At 41.2% G+C, this 12,850-nt stretch overlaps 1 protein-coding gene across 2 annotated transcripts in view; it reads right to left on the reverse strand.

Moving 5' to 3' along the window:
- egfem1 (EGF-like and EMI domain containing 1) overlaps positions 1-12,850 on the reverse strand; it is an 82,726-nt gene that overhangs the window by 32,328 nt on the left and 37,548 nt on the right. For both annotated transcript variants that reach the window (XM_079676893.1, XM_079676892.1), the window contains exons 7-16: positions 11,415-11,540; positions 9,786-9,908; positions 8,683-8,805; positions 6,984-7,121; positions 6,281-6,403; positions 4,782-4,904; positions 4,438-4,662; positions 4,177-4,305; positions 589-717; positions 58-186 (exon numbers count right to left, since the gene is read on the reverse strand). In XM_079676893.1, coding sequence (XP_079533019.1) covers positions 58-186; positions 589-717; positions 4,177-4,305; positions 4,438-4,662; positions 4,782-4,904; positions 6,281-6,403; positions 6,984-7,121; positions 8,683-8,805; positions 9,786-9,908; positions 11,415-11,540 — 1,368 coding nt within the window. The remainder of the gene's footprint in view (positions 1-57; positions 187-588; positions 718-4,176; positions 4,306-4,437; positions 4,663-4,781; positions 4,905-6,280; positions 6,404-6,983; positions 7,122-8,682; positions 8,806-9,785; positions 9,909-11,414; positions 11,541-12,850) is intronic.

Genomic DNA, 12,850 nt, shown 5'->3' on the forward strand with positions numbered 1-12,850 from the left:
CCACTTTCATCAGCAGCATTATGCAGTAGGTATTATAATGAGGTCATTGGTACTCACACAGGTGGCAGAGGCGGCCGTACAGTCCCGGAGAGCAGAGGCAGCCCCCGTACAGACGGTGGCAGTGTCCGTTGTTGGGACAGTTACACTTTCTTCTGCAGTGCATCCCGAAATGACCCCTGGGACAACCTGTTAACACGAGAAATGAGACATTAGAACACTTTTTTTTAAATAAGTTTAAAATTAGGCAAAATTGTGAAACTCAACATTATGGTTTTTTTCTACGTTTTTCATTTTCTTTTTGTTGCTGTTAGCTTGTTTGTTGACTTTTACATTTAATTGGAGATTCCTGATATAAGCCCTGAGCAATTTTCCTATTTTACCTCCAGAATTTTCTTCATCATTAATTGTTGTGTTCCTGTTGCTTTGTTTTATTGTGTACACAAATAGAATTTCAACCTATGACAGGCTCGTTAGGAGATATTGCTTCATATCTACGGGGGAGACTCCATTTTTTTTTTTTAGCACCACCACCTTAGAGCCTGGTTTTTGTATTCACACCTGTGTGTACCTTTAGGAATGTTTACAAACCGTCCTCGCACAGCAGGCCCTGCACCCCGGGGGGGCACACACACTTCCCGGTCACGGGGTCACACGAGCCTCCGTTCTGACACCGACACAGACTGTTACAGGCCGGCCCATAGGTCCCCTGGGAGCACGCTGAGAGAGAGAAGGATGGGAAAAATGGATTTGGGGGATTTATTTGATATTAAAAACAATGACTTTGATTCGCAGGATTTATTATCATATGCACAATATCTACGAAGTTTTTTTGGCAATGAAGATCTTAAGTCTCCGGATCATCCAACAGTAAAACATACAATATACTTAAGAAAAACTAATTTGACCATAAAACAATGGTGCAAGTTAAATTGAGGAAAGAACATCATGTTCATTTTGATATTGTGAATTCTCTATATTTGAATGTTATAATAGATTTTAAAATAGTTCTATTTTTGGTCATTTTCCGATTCAAAATCTCTTACTATGTCTATGTATACACCAAAGCAAATTCCTTCTATGTGTAAACCTACAAACCTGTTTCTCATTCAGATTGTGATGTAAGAGAGTAGAGCAGCTGGGTAATGCTTCAGTGTTAAGAAGTCAGTCAACACTTCCTGTGTTTCCCCACGCTGCGTGCCCTCCTGACTCCTAATCTCTCTGGCCTTGTTAGCAATTACTGCAAGAACCAGCTGGCTAAAGTGTAACAATCCATCAAGAGAAAGTCTGCTTGAATGCCATGTCACACTTTCCTCACAGCTGTTTTTACGTCACTACACGAGAAGATAAGGAAGTTTAATATAATACATGGTAGTTTATAGCTTTACAAACACTGAAAACGCATTTGATGTAAATGAAGAAGCAGGAAATGCTTTGAGTATGGAGATTAAGTTACAAATCACTTTAAGATTAAGTGGTGCTCTCTCTCAGTACAACCAAAGTACATGAACAGTACATTGGGTGGGGTTAGGGGACATTCATTCTGCTTCATAATGATGGAATTGATACTGGGGTGTTTCTTATGGCATGTTAAGGCATGTTGAAGTAACATGGAAAACACACAGAGCTGTTTGAATAGCACAACATACTTTGTATACCAACTGTGAAGGCTACGAGCCTCACAACCAACCACACATCTTAAAGGTTATGCTTTTTGTTTAACATCATACATACAGACATATTTTTTGAAACAACTGTGGTGTGTGTGTGTGTGTGTGTGTGTGTGTGTGTGTGTGTGTGTGTGTGTGTGTGTGTGTGTGTGTGTGTGTGTGTGTGTGTGTGTGTGTGTGTGTGTGTGTGTGTGTGTGTGTGTGTGTGTGTGTGTGTGTGTGTGTGTGTGTGTGCGTGCGTGCGTGCGTGCGTGCGTGCGTGTGTGTTTGTGTCTGCTGGTCTTGGGAAGAAGAGAACTCAGAACTCACCCATTTTGGTGACGGTTTTGTTTATTAATTAATTAATGCTCTAGATTTTATCTGTTTATATTATTAATAATACACCTTTTTTTTAAATGATTTTGTTACCCATCCTAAATAATCTATATATATATCTTGGGTAAATAAAAATCGTTATTTCTTTCCACCTCTACCTGCATTGCTAGTTGTTGCGTACCCTGGTCCTTCACACCTACATGTGAACATTGGACTCTTTTATACAAAATAGCGGTGTGTGCATGTCTACAAAATGTTAGTGACATGTAAACTGTACAAAAGGGACTAAAACACAACATAGTTTAATACAGATGATTGTTTGTGTTATGTACGTTCAGATCAAGAACGTATGAATGCATTATTTTACTCTTTCTTGTTGCTTTAACTTCATATCAGATATCAAAGTGACAGCTGTTTTGTCTCATGTGTTTTTTATTGTAATCTATTTTTACTTAATTCGATTCTATTTTTCTGTGTGTTTGGAGCCCTTTTGAACTGTGTGTTTTACTTACTCACTTACTTACTTCCCTTACAGACAACTACCGATGCTATTGCCTACTTTTACCTTTGCTTCAGGCCGACATGTTCCTCATCATCTCGTCCTAAATATGCTTCCTATATCCAGACCAATCACTCTCAAGGCATGCGTGTGGATACTGCCACCACCTCAGTTTATTAAAAAGTGACAGATTGCCTCTAACGGACTCCTCTTATGATTACCAGCCTTTCTGGAGTTCAGACCAGAGACAGCCATTAATCATGGAGCTGGATGGGAACAACGGAGCCTTGCTTTCTAACTCTGCAGTGGGCATCCTTGGCCTGAGGCGGTGCTCTCGCTGTGGGCCTGGCCTCGCTCCAGACAGATTGATTCCCCCGGTGCTCAGTGTTCAGCAGCCCATAAACAACGCAGCCTCCCACACAGAGAAGCAGACAGCTTTGATACATGGCCCTGCGTCGCTGCACACAGGGAGCCATCGCACCGCTCTCTGAAACCAGGACACATTGCTACAGGACGTTTCAATAGATCTGTGAGGAGACCTGGTGTGTATGTGTGTGTGAGTACTGAAGAGGGGTGCAGGAATGAGCCCTAAAACCAAGATATGAGTTAGCATCTTCAGTACCCTTCTCTCAAAATCAACGTGTTGTTGGTTAGATGGATGAAATAAGATCTGTGGTTCACAAAACCTTTAGAGATTTTAACATGTTTTATGATATAAAAGGTCAGTAAATACAACACTTGGGAATGTCTGAAGCTCATGTGTCATTATATATGCCGGTTGCTATCAAGGGACTATATGAGAGGTCATCACACCAAACATTAGCCGCCTTTAGCTTAGCAACAGTGATGTGAAGTCATGTGACCCTGTATCTATGCTTCAAACATCAAACAATGGTGTTAATATGTGGAGATTATCCTGATGATCGAAACATGAAAGTATAATTAATTTGATTTCCACAGAACTTGTTTTCCGCAATTTTCCAAATTCCTTCTCTCTTCTGCCTCTCTGTTCAGGTGTTCCTGATTTCCTCTTGGCTCCGCCTTTGCCCAGGTGTTCCAAATCTTCCCTAATTACCCATATAAAAGGAAGGCTGGAGGAGAAGGATCTCTTTCTTGTTTTGCTGCCAGACACCGCAAAGCTCAGTCGTCCTCAGTTTAGGATTTTAATCGCCCTCGTATTTTTGTGTATTTTGGTCCCCCATTTATTTATTAAGTCTTAATTAAAGATTCATTTATGTTTGGGCTTCATTGATTAGAAAATGTGGGATTCAACAAGTTTGATAAATGCAGGCTCATTATAATATACTGCCCCCGTTATCTGAGTACCCGAACCAACTGTTTGAAAACGACATCCTTTTTCTTTCGAAAGCCAACGAGAGCAGATTGGGCTTTTTTTGAGAAAAGACAGGTGGTAACATGCAGCTTCAGAGGGAGAGAGTGCTGAGCCTTAAAATCACATCTCTTGGCATGGGAAGGAATAAGTGTTGTCCCCGAAATCTAAAAATATTCCTTTGAATAGTCCTAGGACATCATGGATTTTAAAGTTTGTGCATACTTTCAGCCTTTTGAGAAAACTGGAGAAGGCAAGGTTTCATATAGCCCACTGCCAGACTGCGGGGGGGAAATGTGTTACAAAGAAAATACATTACGCACAACAAACAGATGTAACGGTGATCGTCTGATGGCTGTACTCACTCTTGTTACAGATGATCCCTATCCATCCGGCTGCACACTCACACCGGTCTCTGTTCTCACTGCACACTCCGTGATCACAGTCCTCACAGCTCACACTGCAGTCATCCCCGAAAGAGCCATCCAGACACACTGAAACAGAAACGCTCCCCTGAGAAAAAGGTTTCTGCTTTCATGACTTCCTGGCCCTGAAGACTTCATGAAACAATAACATCATCTTCTCACCGGGAATACATTTAAGTGTCATGATTTATTTTACTATACCTATGCTGCTGGACAGTCTGAGCTCTCCTCGGCGCCCCCTCTGGATCTCTACTTCCCTGTCACCACCATCATCTTCATCACTAACATAACGGGAGTGTAAGGCCGCTGTGTACTGCAGGAGCTGAGGAACCTTGCGAAACAGCAGGTCTGGTAATCTATGGACCTCCAGCTGTTCATCCTCGTCTTCCTCCTCATCCTCTTCATCTTCCAGTTCCCCATACAGAGCTACAGAAGAAAAAAAATACAGTTAAACCATTTTTTTTGAATGGCTAAAACACTTATAGGCTTAACACGTCCATAAATAACAGACCGTTCCAAGAAAAGCAAATCAAATTGTCACTCACAAATGCAGGAGTGTTGGTCCCGATCCAAGCGGAAACCCAGCTCACAAAAACACTCGTAAGTTCCCAGGGTGTTGACACAGTCGTGTTCACAGCCCGAAGTCTCTGCCAGGCACTCGTCAACGTCTGACAGAAAAATATACAAACAAGCAGCTTTAGGGAAGGTACTTTACACGACTACTTCACACTGGAAGAATGTGAAGGGCAGCAAAGCTAGGGACACATATAGGTTGGTTAACAAAGGTATTTAAAACTGCTAAAAATGATTTGGATTGTGAATGCATGTGATAGAAAATATAATGCTCGACAGTCACATGCCAGTAACGTGATTCAGTGCCTACTTGTTCAGAGGGCATACATGTTAAATAGCCCATTAGAAAATTGAGAAAGCACATTGTCAAAGGTGGTTCGATTACAGTAGAAAAGCATTGGCAAATTATATTACAATACAAATTAAAAAAAATGGTCCAAAAACGTTTGTCATTTCTGTAGTGGCAAGTAAAATGGCAATAAGTGATTCGACTACATTCATCAATATACACAAAAGATGAATTACCAGCAAGCTACTGCTTACTGTATTGAAGCTGCTAGCACTGCAGACAACACATAGGATATGTGGTAGAGGATAAGAATCGAAAAAGCCTTTGTCATTGGTTGGTGGTTGAACAACAGGTTTATATTGATGACGCACAACTTTGATTATTTTACTTTTGCCTCATTTCTTTTAACTTCTTCTACCAATCTAGCAGTTCCTCTAGATCACATGTGTCAAACTCAAGGCCCGGGGGCCAAATCAGGCCCTTGGTGGATTTAATTTCGGCCCGCAGGATAACTTTGAATTCCTATTAGATCTGGCCCGCCGGTATATTGCACGCACACCTTCACTCCATCCTGAGGGTCTCCTCAGCTCAGAGCCTGAGCCCAAACATTGATGACCTTGCACCCAAGATGAGATGCCAAGTATCTGAACTAGCATCACAGAGCAGCACACTGAGTTTAATGGATGTTTCCTTCTGCACTTTCTCTCTCACGACAACAGGGCATGTTTGGTTTGTTCTTTGAGGGAAATAGTTTTGTTGAAGCTGTTGTTGGCCAGTGGAAAAATGTAATCATAAGAAATGACTCTGGAGAAGCTGCAGATAGAGCCATAAGAAATGAATCAACTGATTATTTAATGTTTAATATTGTTTTTATAGGCAATCATTGAAGCTTTGTTAGTTCCAGGTTCAATATGTGCAATTACTTCATTTCAATACGTTTTGCAATAAACATTAAATTAGTCCGGCCCTCGACTAGTACCCATTTTTTTATTTTGGCCCACTGTGTATTTGAGTTTGACACCCCTGCTCTAGATTGTACAGAGTGTGGTCGTTAGTGAGCAAAGTGTTCTGTTTCTGCTCTGAAACGGCCTAGAAAAGTGGCATTTCTGAGAAATCAGTTAGTGTAATTTATGTCCTGTCCACAACAACAACAACAACAAAACACTCAATCAGGATTCGTACCATCGCAGCCGCAGCCGTCTGGGTTGAGTCTGTGGCCGGCTCTGCAGCTGCACTCGTAGCCGCCCGGGTAGTTTCTGCAGAAGTGACGGCAGCAGGCCCCCCCACTGACACACTCGTCACTGTCTGAGGGAAGCGCGCAGCGGGACAGTTTCAACAGATGGTCGGAAAGACAAGCAGAGAGTCACAAAGTGGATGTAAATCACAGAAAGCAAATGAAGAAACTAGTTGACTTCATATCGTCATCCATTTCCCTTCCTACTTCCTTTGTACACACATATCTACGTCCCCCTCACCCGTTAATCCCCCCCTACCTCCATTCATCCCTACATCTCTTCATCCTCTCGTGCCTCCCTATTTCCCTTCATCACTTCCTCCATACTTCCCTTCATTCCTCCCTCCTTACATCCCTTCATCACTTCCTCCATATTTCCCTTCATTCCTCCCTCCACCCTGGTACCCTTTTCCCATTTATCCCTCCTTCACATCATCCCTAGATCTCTTCATCCCTTCCTTCCTACACTGAAACACGACTGAGATGGACCCCCCCCCCCCAAACGAGTCTCCCTGGACTTCCTCCAGACCAGCCTAAAAGATGACATCCCTCATCCTTCTTCACCTCTTCCCATTTCCCTCTCAGATACCACCTGTCATTCATTCTTAAACAGACATATTGTTGTGGTGTGGTCCTTGCTAGTGAACTTACCCACACAGGTCTTCCTGTCCAGGGCCAGCTGGTAGCCGTGGTTACAGGAACACAGCGGTCCGTTGGTGGTGTGTTCGCAGTGATGAGAGCAGCCTCCGTTGATCTTCTCACAGCTGTTCACAATCTCCATCTCAATGCCTGGGGAGGAGAAACACCAAAACATCAATTAAAGCGCATGACAAGATACTAAACATACGGAAAATGTTACGGGGCATTTGTGAGAATGATTTCTTGTTTGTCCTTGCTGCAGATGCAGAAAGGAAACTCCCATTATGAAGCACAGAAATCATTTTGATTACCATTTACATTTATTTTATGTGTATTTACCTACAGTACTACTAACATTCATTTAGAATAGATATTCCTGATGTATTATATGAGAAGTATTATTGCTATCCAATATGTCTCCTAAAACTCTTGATGTTTTTGATTATTTTGATGATTTCAGGCACACAAGCTAGAGGGCATCTTACATGAAGTGCACTTATTTATGTCATATTTTGTGAAGCAAATAATCACAATAAAATGATTACGTTAAGTGTCTGTATACTCTATCTCACGGGTGTCAAACTCAAATACACAGTGGGCCAAAATAAAAAAATAGGTACTAGTCGAGGGCCGGACTGGTTCAATGTTTATTGCAGAACGTATTGAAATGAACTTATTGCACATATTAAACCTGGAACTAACAAAGCTTAAATGATTGCCTATAAAAACAAAATTAAACATTAAATAATCAGTTGATTCATTTATTATGGCTCTATCTGCAGCTTTTCCAGAGTCATTTCTTATGATTACATTTTTCAACAGGCCAACAACAGCTTCAACAAAACTATTTCCCTCAAAGAACAAACCAAACATGGCCTGTTGTCGTGAGAGAAAAGTGCAGAAGGAAACATCCATTAAACTCAGTGTGCTGCTCTGTGATGCTCGTTCAGATACTTGGCATCTCATCTTGGGTGCAAGTTCATCAATGTTTGGGGTCAGGCTCTGAGCTGATGAAACAGGATGGAGTGAAGGTGTGCGTGCAATGTACCGGCGGGCCAGATCTAATAGGAATTAGAAATTATCCTGCGGGCCGAAATTAAATCCACCAAGGGCCTGATTTGGCCCCCGTGCCTTGAGTTTGACACATGTGCTCTATCTGTTAGTAACAAATTGCCTTACATCAGCAAATTGGATTGTCAGTATGCAAGGAACAAAATACACAGTTGTGTTTTTTGTAAAGAGGTTATTGTTTGAGTTTGAGACTAAAGAAATATATCGTAAATGTAAGTGCAGTGTGCAAAATATGCTTGACAAAAAACTTCAAACTGGAACAAAATCGACATCTTTACTGTACATGCCATAATGAGTGTTTCGCTTGTTCATAATTATAGATTTGTATTATTTTTTGTAAACTTTGCATTGCGTCCTGCATATATGCTTTCCAGTGTGTTCACTTCTATATATTTAAGATAGGTATGTTGCATGATAAGTTTCAAGGCTTTTATTGTCATGTGTGCATAGCTACAGTGTAGATATGACAATGAAAATCACAGGCTCCTCCAACAGTGCAACACAATAAACAGATTAAATAGTACTAGTTCTAAACTAGTAATACAAATGTAGAAGTGATGAGGTTATTTGCACAAAGAAATGTCTGCAACAGTGTCACTGGGTTGTGTGGAAGGCTTTTTTTGTTACGGTCTTTACTTACGGTAGCACTGTTTGCCATCAGCACCCAGTTCAAAGCCCGGATTACACACACAGCTGAAGGAGCCCAGCGTGTTGACACATCTGTGGGAACACTTGGCACGGCCTGAACCGCACTCATCAATGTCTATAGGAAACACAACAAAGATATAACAACAAACTATTCATTTCACAAATCTATCTGTTTCTGATCTCAATATCACACATAAAAGTGGGCATTTGGGAAATAGTTATTCATGGTTACTCTGATTTCTGAACGGTCTTGGAACAGAGGAATTTACATGTAAACATTTTGAAAATAGTTTCCCTTTAAGTAGGCATTATCCTCCATTTCAAAACAATGAAGAAAATACTTCCTCCCGCAGGAAGACTCTGTCAGGTCTCGAGTTTCTGTGGCTTCTTCTTTCCCTCATAGGTAAGGAAACATCAGCAAGAATAGTTTCCAACAACAGCCTCTCAAGAAGAGTGTAGCTGTAATTTATGGAGAGATCATAAAATTCATTGTCTCAGTGTGTATGTGTGTGTGTGTGTGTGTGTGTGTGTGTGTGTGTGTGTGTGTGTGTGTGTGTGTGTGTGTGTGTGTGTGTGTGTGTGTGTGTGTGTGTGTGTGTGTGTGTGTGTGTGTGTGTGTGTGTGTGTGTGTGTGTGTGTGTGTGTGTGTGTGTGTGTCAGGTTCTATGGGTTTTTTCTGCCTTTGTCAATGTTCTGCCTGAACTTGAGAGGCTGTTATTCTTTATTCATCCTTCAACGGTTGACTTATGTAGACTGTTATTGGATTTTATTGCGGCGTCTCTTAAAGCTCACACACATTGATTCCAAATGTTCCCTTTGTGGTTTCCCAGAACAAAGAGAGAGGCTGGCATAATATCTGCATCTTTATCGCCGTTTTTCCATGGCCTCAACGCCTTAATAAATACAGCCAATTGCTTGTTTACCTAAAACGTATCATTACCTTGGAGAAATTTCGCCTCTCAGATGGAACCACTTTATGCTTATTGGTATTTGAACAACTAAGAATATAAACTGGGAACTAATTAAAGGAATACATTGTTTATTTATTACTTTATTAACATTTCCTTTAGTCTCAACAGTGTGTGATCTCCTCACCTTCACAGTTCTTCCCGTCTGCAGCCAGTGTAAAACCAGGTCGGCAGTTGCAGTGAACCCGAGTGTCTTCTGAAAGACACAGCTGGGCGCAGCCTCCATTCTTGTCCGCACAGGGGTCCCTCACTGACACACACACACACACACACACACACACACACACACACACACACACACACACACACGCACGCACGCACACACACACACACACACACACACACACACACACACACACACACACACACACACACACACACACACACACACACACACACACACACACACACACACACACACACACACACCACACACACACACACACACACACACACACACAAATGAAGTCAAGTCAGCGCAGCAGGACCTTCTCTGACCTTTCTGGGTAATTCATGAGCACAACTCTGGATTATACGGAGCCCTGGAGTGTTCATTGAGAGAAAAATAAATAAAACGTGGCCACGTTTTACTTTCTTGTTCGCACGAGTTAATAAAGCTTGGCCTCGTTTTATTTAAATTGAGGGATTCCTGTCCGTGACTCACAGTATCTGCTGCCCAAAGCTGTTTTATAGAATGAAAACCTCCTTCACTTTATGAAATCTCTGCGGCACCAGTAGCCTGTACTACGAAGCAGGATTTGCTATTAACACTATTCATTCATGAAGTATGACGCTGCACTGTCAGCACGCGTCTCCATGTTTGTGATTGGTCAAATGTTGCTAACCCCGTCCCTTTCACGTGAACGCGCTCTCGGTTGATTTACTGAGTTGATAACCAGCTTCGTAGGACCGCTTAGCGACATCGCGTTTGTTAGGGTTAGTTAAGCCGGGTAAATCGAACATATCCAGGGTCTGTTGAACTGGCTTCGTCGTACAGGGCACTGGAGGCAGTAACGTGTAACTCAGCAGAATCTGAGAAGAGCAGCACCAGCTGCAAAGAGCTGTGCCTTTTACTGTTTCCTTCACTGTGTTTCCCTTCATTAGAACAGCTGAATAGAGATCGAGGCTGCTACGTTTAACAACACACACATGATGTGTGTGTGTGTGTGTGTGTGTGTGTGTGTGTGTGTGTGTGTGTGTGTGTGTGTGTGTGTGTGTGTGTGTGTGTGTGTGTGTGTGTGTGTGTGTGTCTGCCGGTGTGCACCGGAACGAACGATACTATCATAAACAAATGCCCCCACACACACACACACAAAACGAGGCCACGCTTTATTAACTTGCGCGCACGCTTTAGTAACTCGTGCGCACGAGAAAGTAAAACGTGGCCACGTTTTATTTATTTTCTCTCTATGAACCCTCCAGGGCTCCGTAGGATTATCTTGTAAATTTGACACCCTCTCGTGCAGCTTCTTATTCAGAAGCATACCCAACTATGTATGGTTATGATATCAATAACAGAAGCATTTTTTTTAAAGTCCAGTAGGAGAAATGTAAATTCCTGCTTTTAAATGTACAGTGACTGTTTCCAAAGCTTCTTCTCAAACTCCGTTCCTCTCCACATCGTCCTACCTCGCACTCAAGTGGTTTTCGCTTTTATTTTGTTCAATTCTAACATCAGAATCACTTATGAGAGAGATACTCTAATGAACGGTTTGTCCAGTGTTTTCAGATGTTTGATCTCATCTGATGGACTTACATTCACAGTGTCGCCGGTCTCTCTTCAGCTGGTAGTTCTTCCGACATTCACATTTGTAGTGATTGTTGCCCGTGTCCACACACTTATGCTCACATCCACCATTCAGCACTGAGCAGGAGTTCACAGCTTAAAAGGACAAGAAACAAAACTTCCTTAATTAGCATTAACATACAGTACATGGTGAGCAATTGCAGAATTGGCCGAAACTGGAAAACAATGGACGGTTATGGAACATTTACAGTAAACTCTCATGGGATATAATTAAAAAAAAGGTTGGCAATCTAAAATGTCTTTCACACCTCAAACTCTAAAGCCATGTAATGATGGAAAACTCCTGAGTAAAGGGTGAAAACTGGAAAATCATATTTAAGCCAGGTCTAACGGGCACCCCTGGTTACTTCGTAATGATCTTTCCATCCCATTACTCCCGTGATTTAATGATGTGCCAAATGTGAATATCAGCCGTGTGCCTTCTGTGCTCTAAACACAGACATGAGGACACCGGCTGGCTTCACACAGCGATGACTTCCACAGACACAATTAGCTGTCCCTGGGCCTCCATCCCTCAACCCTTAGCACAAGGCCGCAGTCAAAAAAACGAAGAATTAAGAGTGAAAAATAAAACCACAAGCAACAAAGGAGGAGTGATTTCCAGCAAGTAGCAAGTCCTCCCATTACTTACAGGTTTCATGGTGCTAAATAAGGGAAAGTGGATTTATTCCCTCTTTCAGATCAGGTTAGACACTGATATTAATCATGAGAGCTCAGTAATCATATTATTTTTAACTGCTGTAACTCAAATACAGACATTCTTTCAGGTATTTTCATACACTGGACGACCCTTTCAGAGTTAGTACTTGTGGTTCTAATACCTTTAATATTCTCTCGTTATTATATTGCAGACATTTAGCTGACACTTTTATCCATTTTAAACTATTCACATCTTAAACTGCACTGTAACTTTTATTCATGTATTTTTTCTTTTAATGTTTCTTTTATTATCTTTTCTTTTTAATGACTGATTTTAAATGCCATTTTCTTACTGTAATGTCTTTCATTTTTTGTAAAGCACTTTGAATTGCCTTGTGTTGAAAGGTGCTATATAAATCAACTTGCCTTGCCTTGCTATTGTACTTGCAGCATTATTGCTAAGTGCTACATAGAAGTAAGTATTTTTTTTAAATGTATTCATATATTTATTTATTGTTTTTAATATTTAAGTAGTTATTAGTATTGTTTTTTGTTTTAACTTACTTGCCAAGTTACAGTTAAAACAGTATTACACTCATGTTCATCATCTTATTTGTATAACAAGAATGTATCAATCCTCTTATCTAAGGCAAGAAAGCAGATATGTGTAATTCTTAAAATATGAATTTAATCCTATATGGAGCGATTATCTACAGAAGCCTAATTTTTTTTAATGTAATCTGTTA

The sequence above is a fragment of the Notothenia rossii genome (genome assembly GCF_949606895.1).
Source record: "Notothenia rossii genome assembly, chromosome: 4".
Classification (NCBI taxonomy): Eukaryota; Metazoa; Chordata; class Actinopteri; order Perciformes; family Nototheniidae; genus Notothenia; species Notothenia rossii.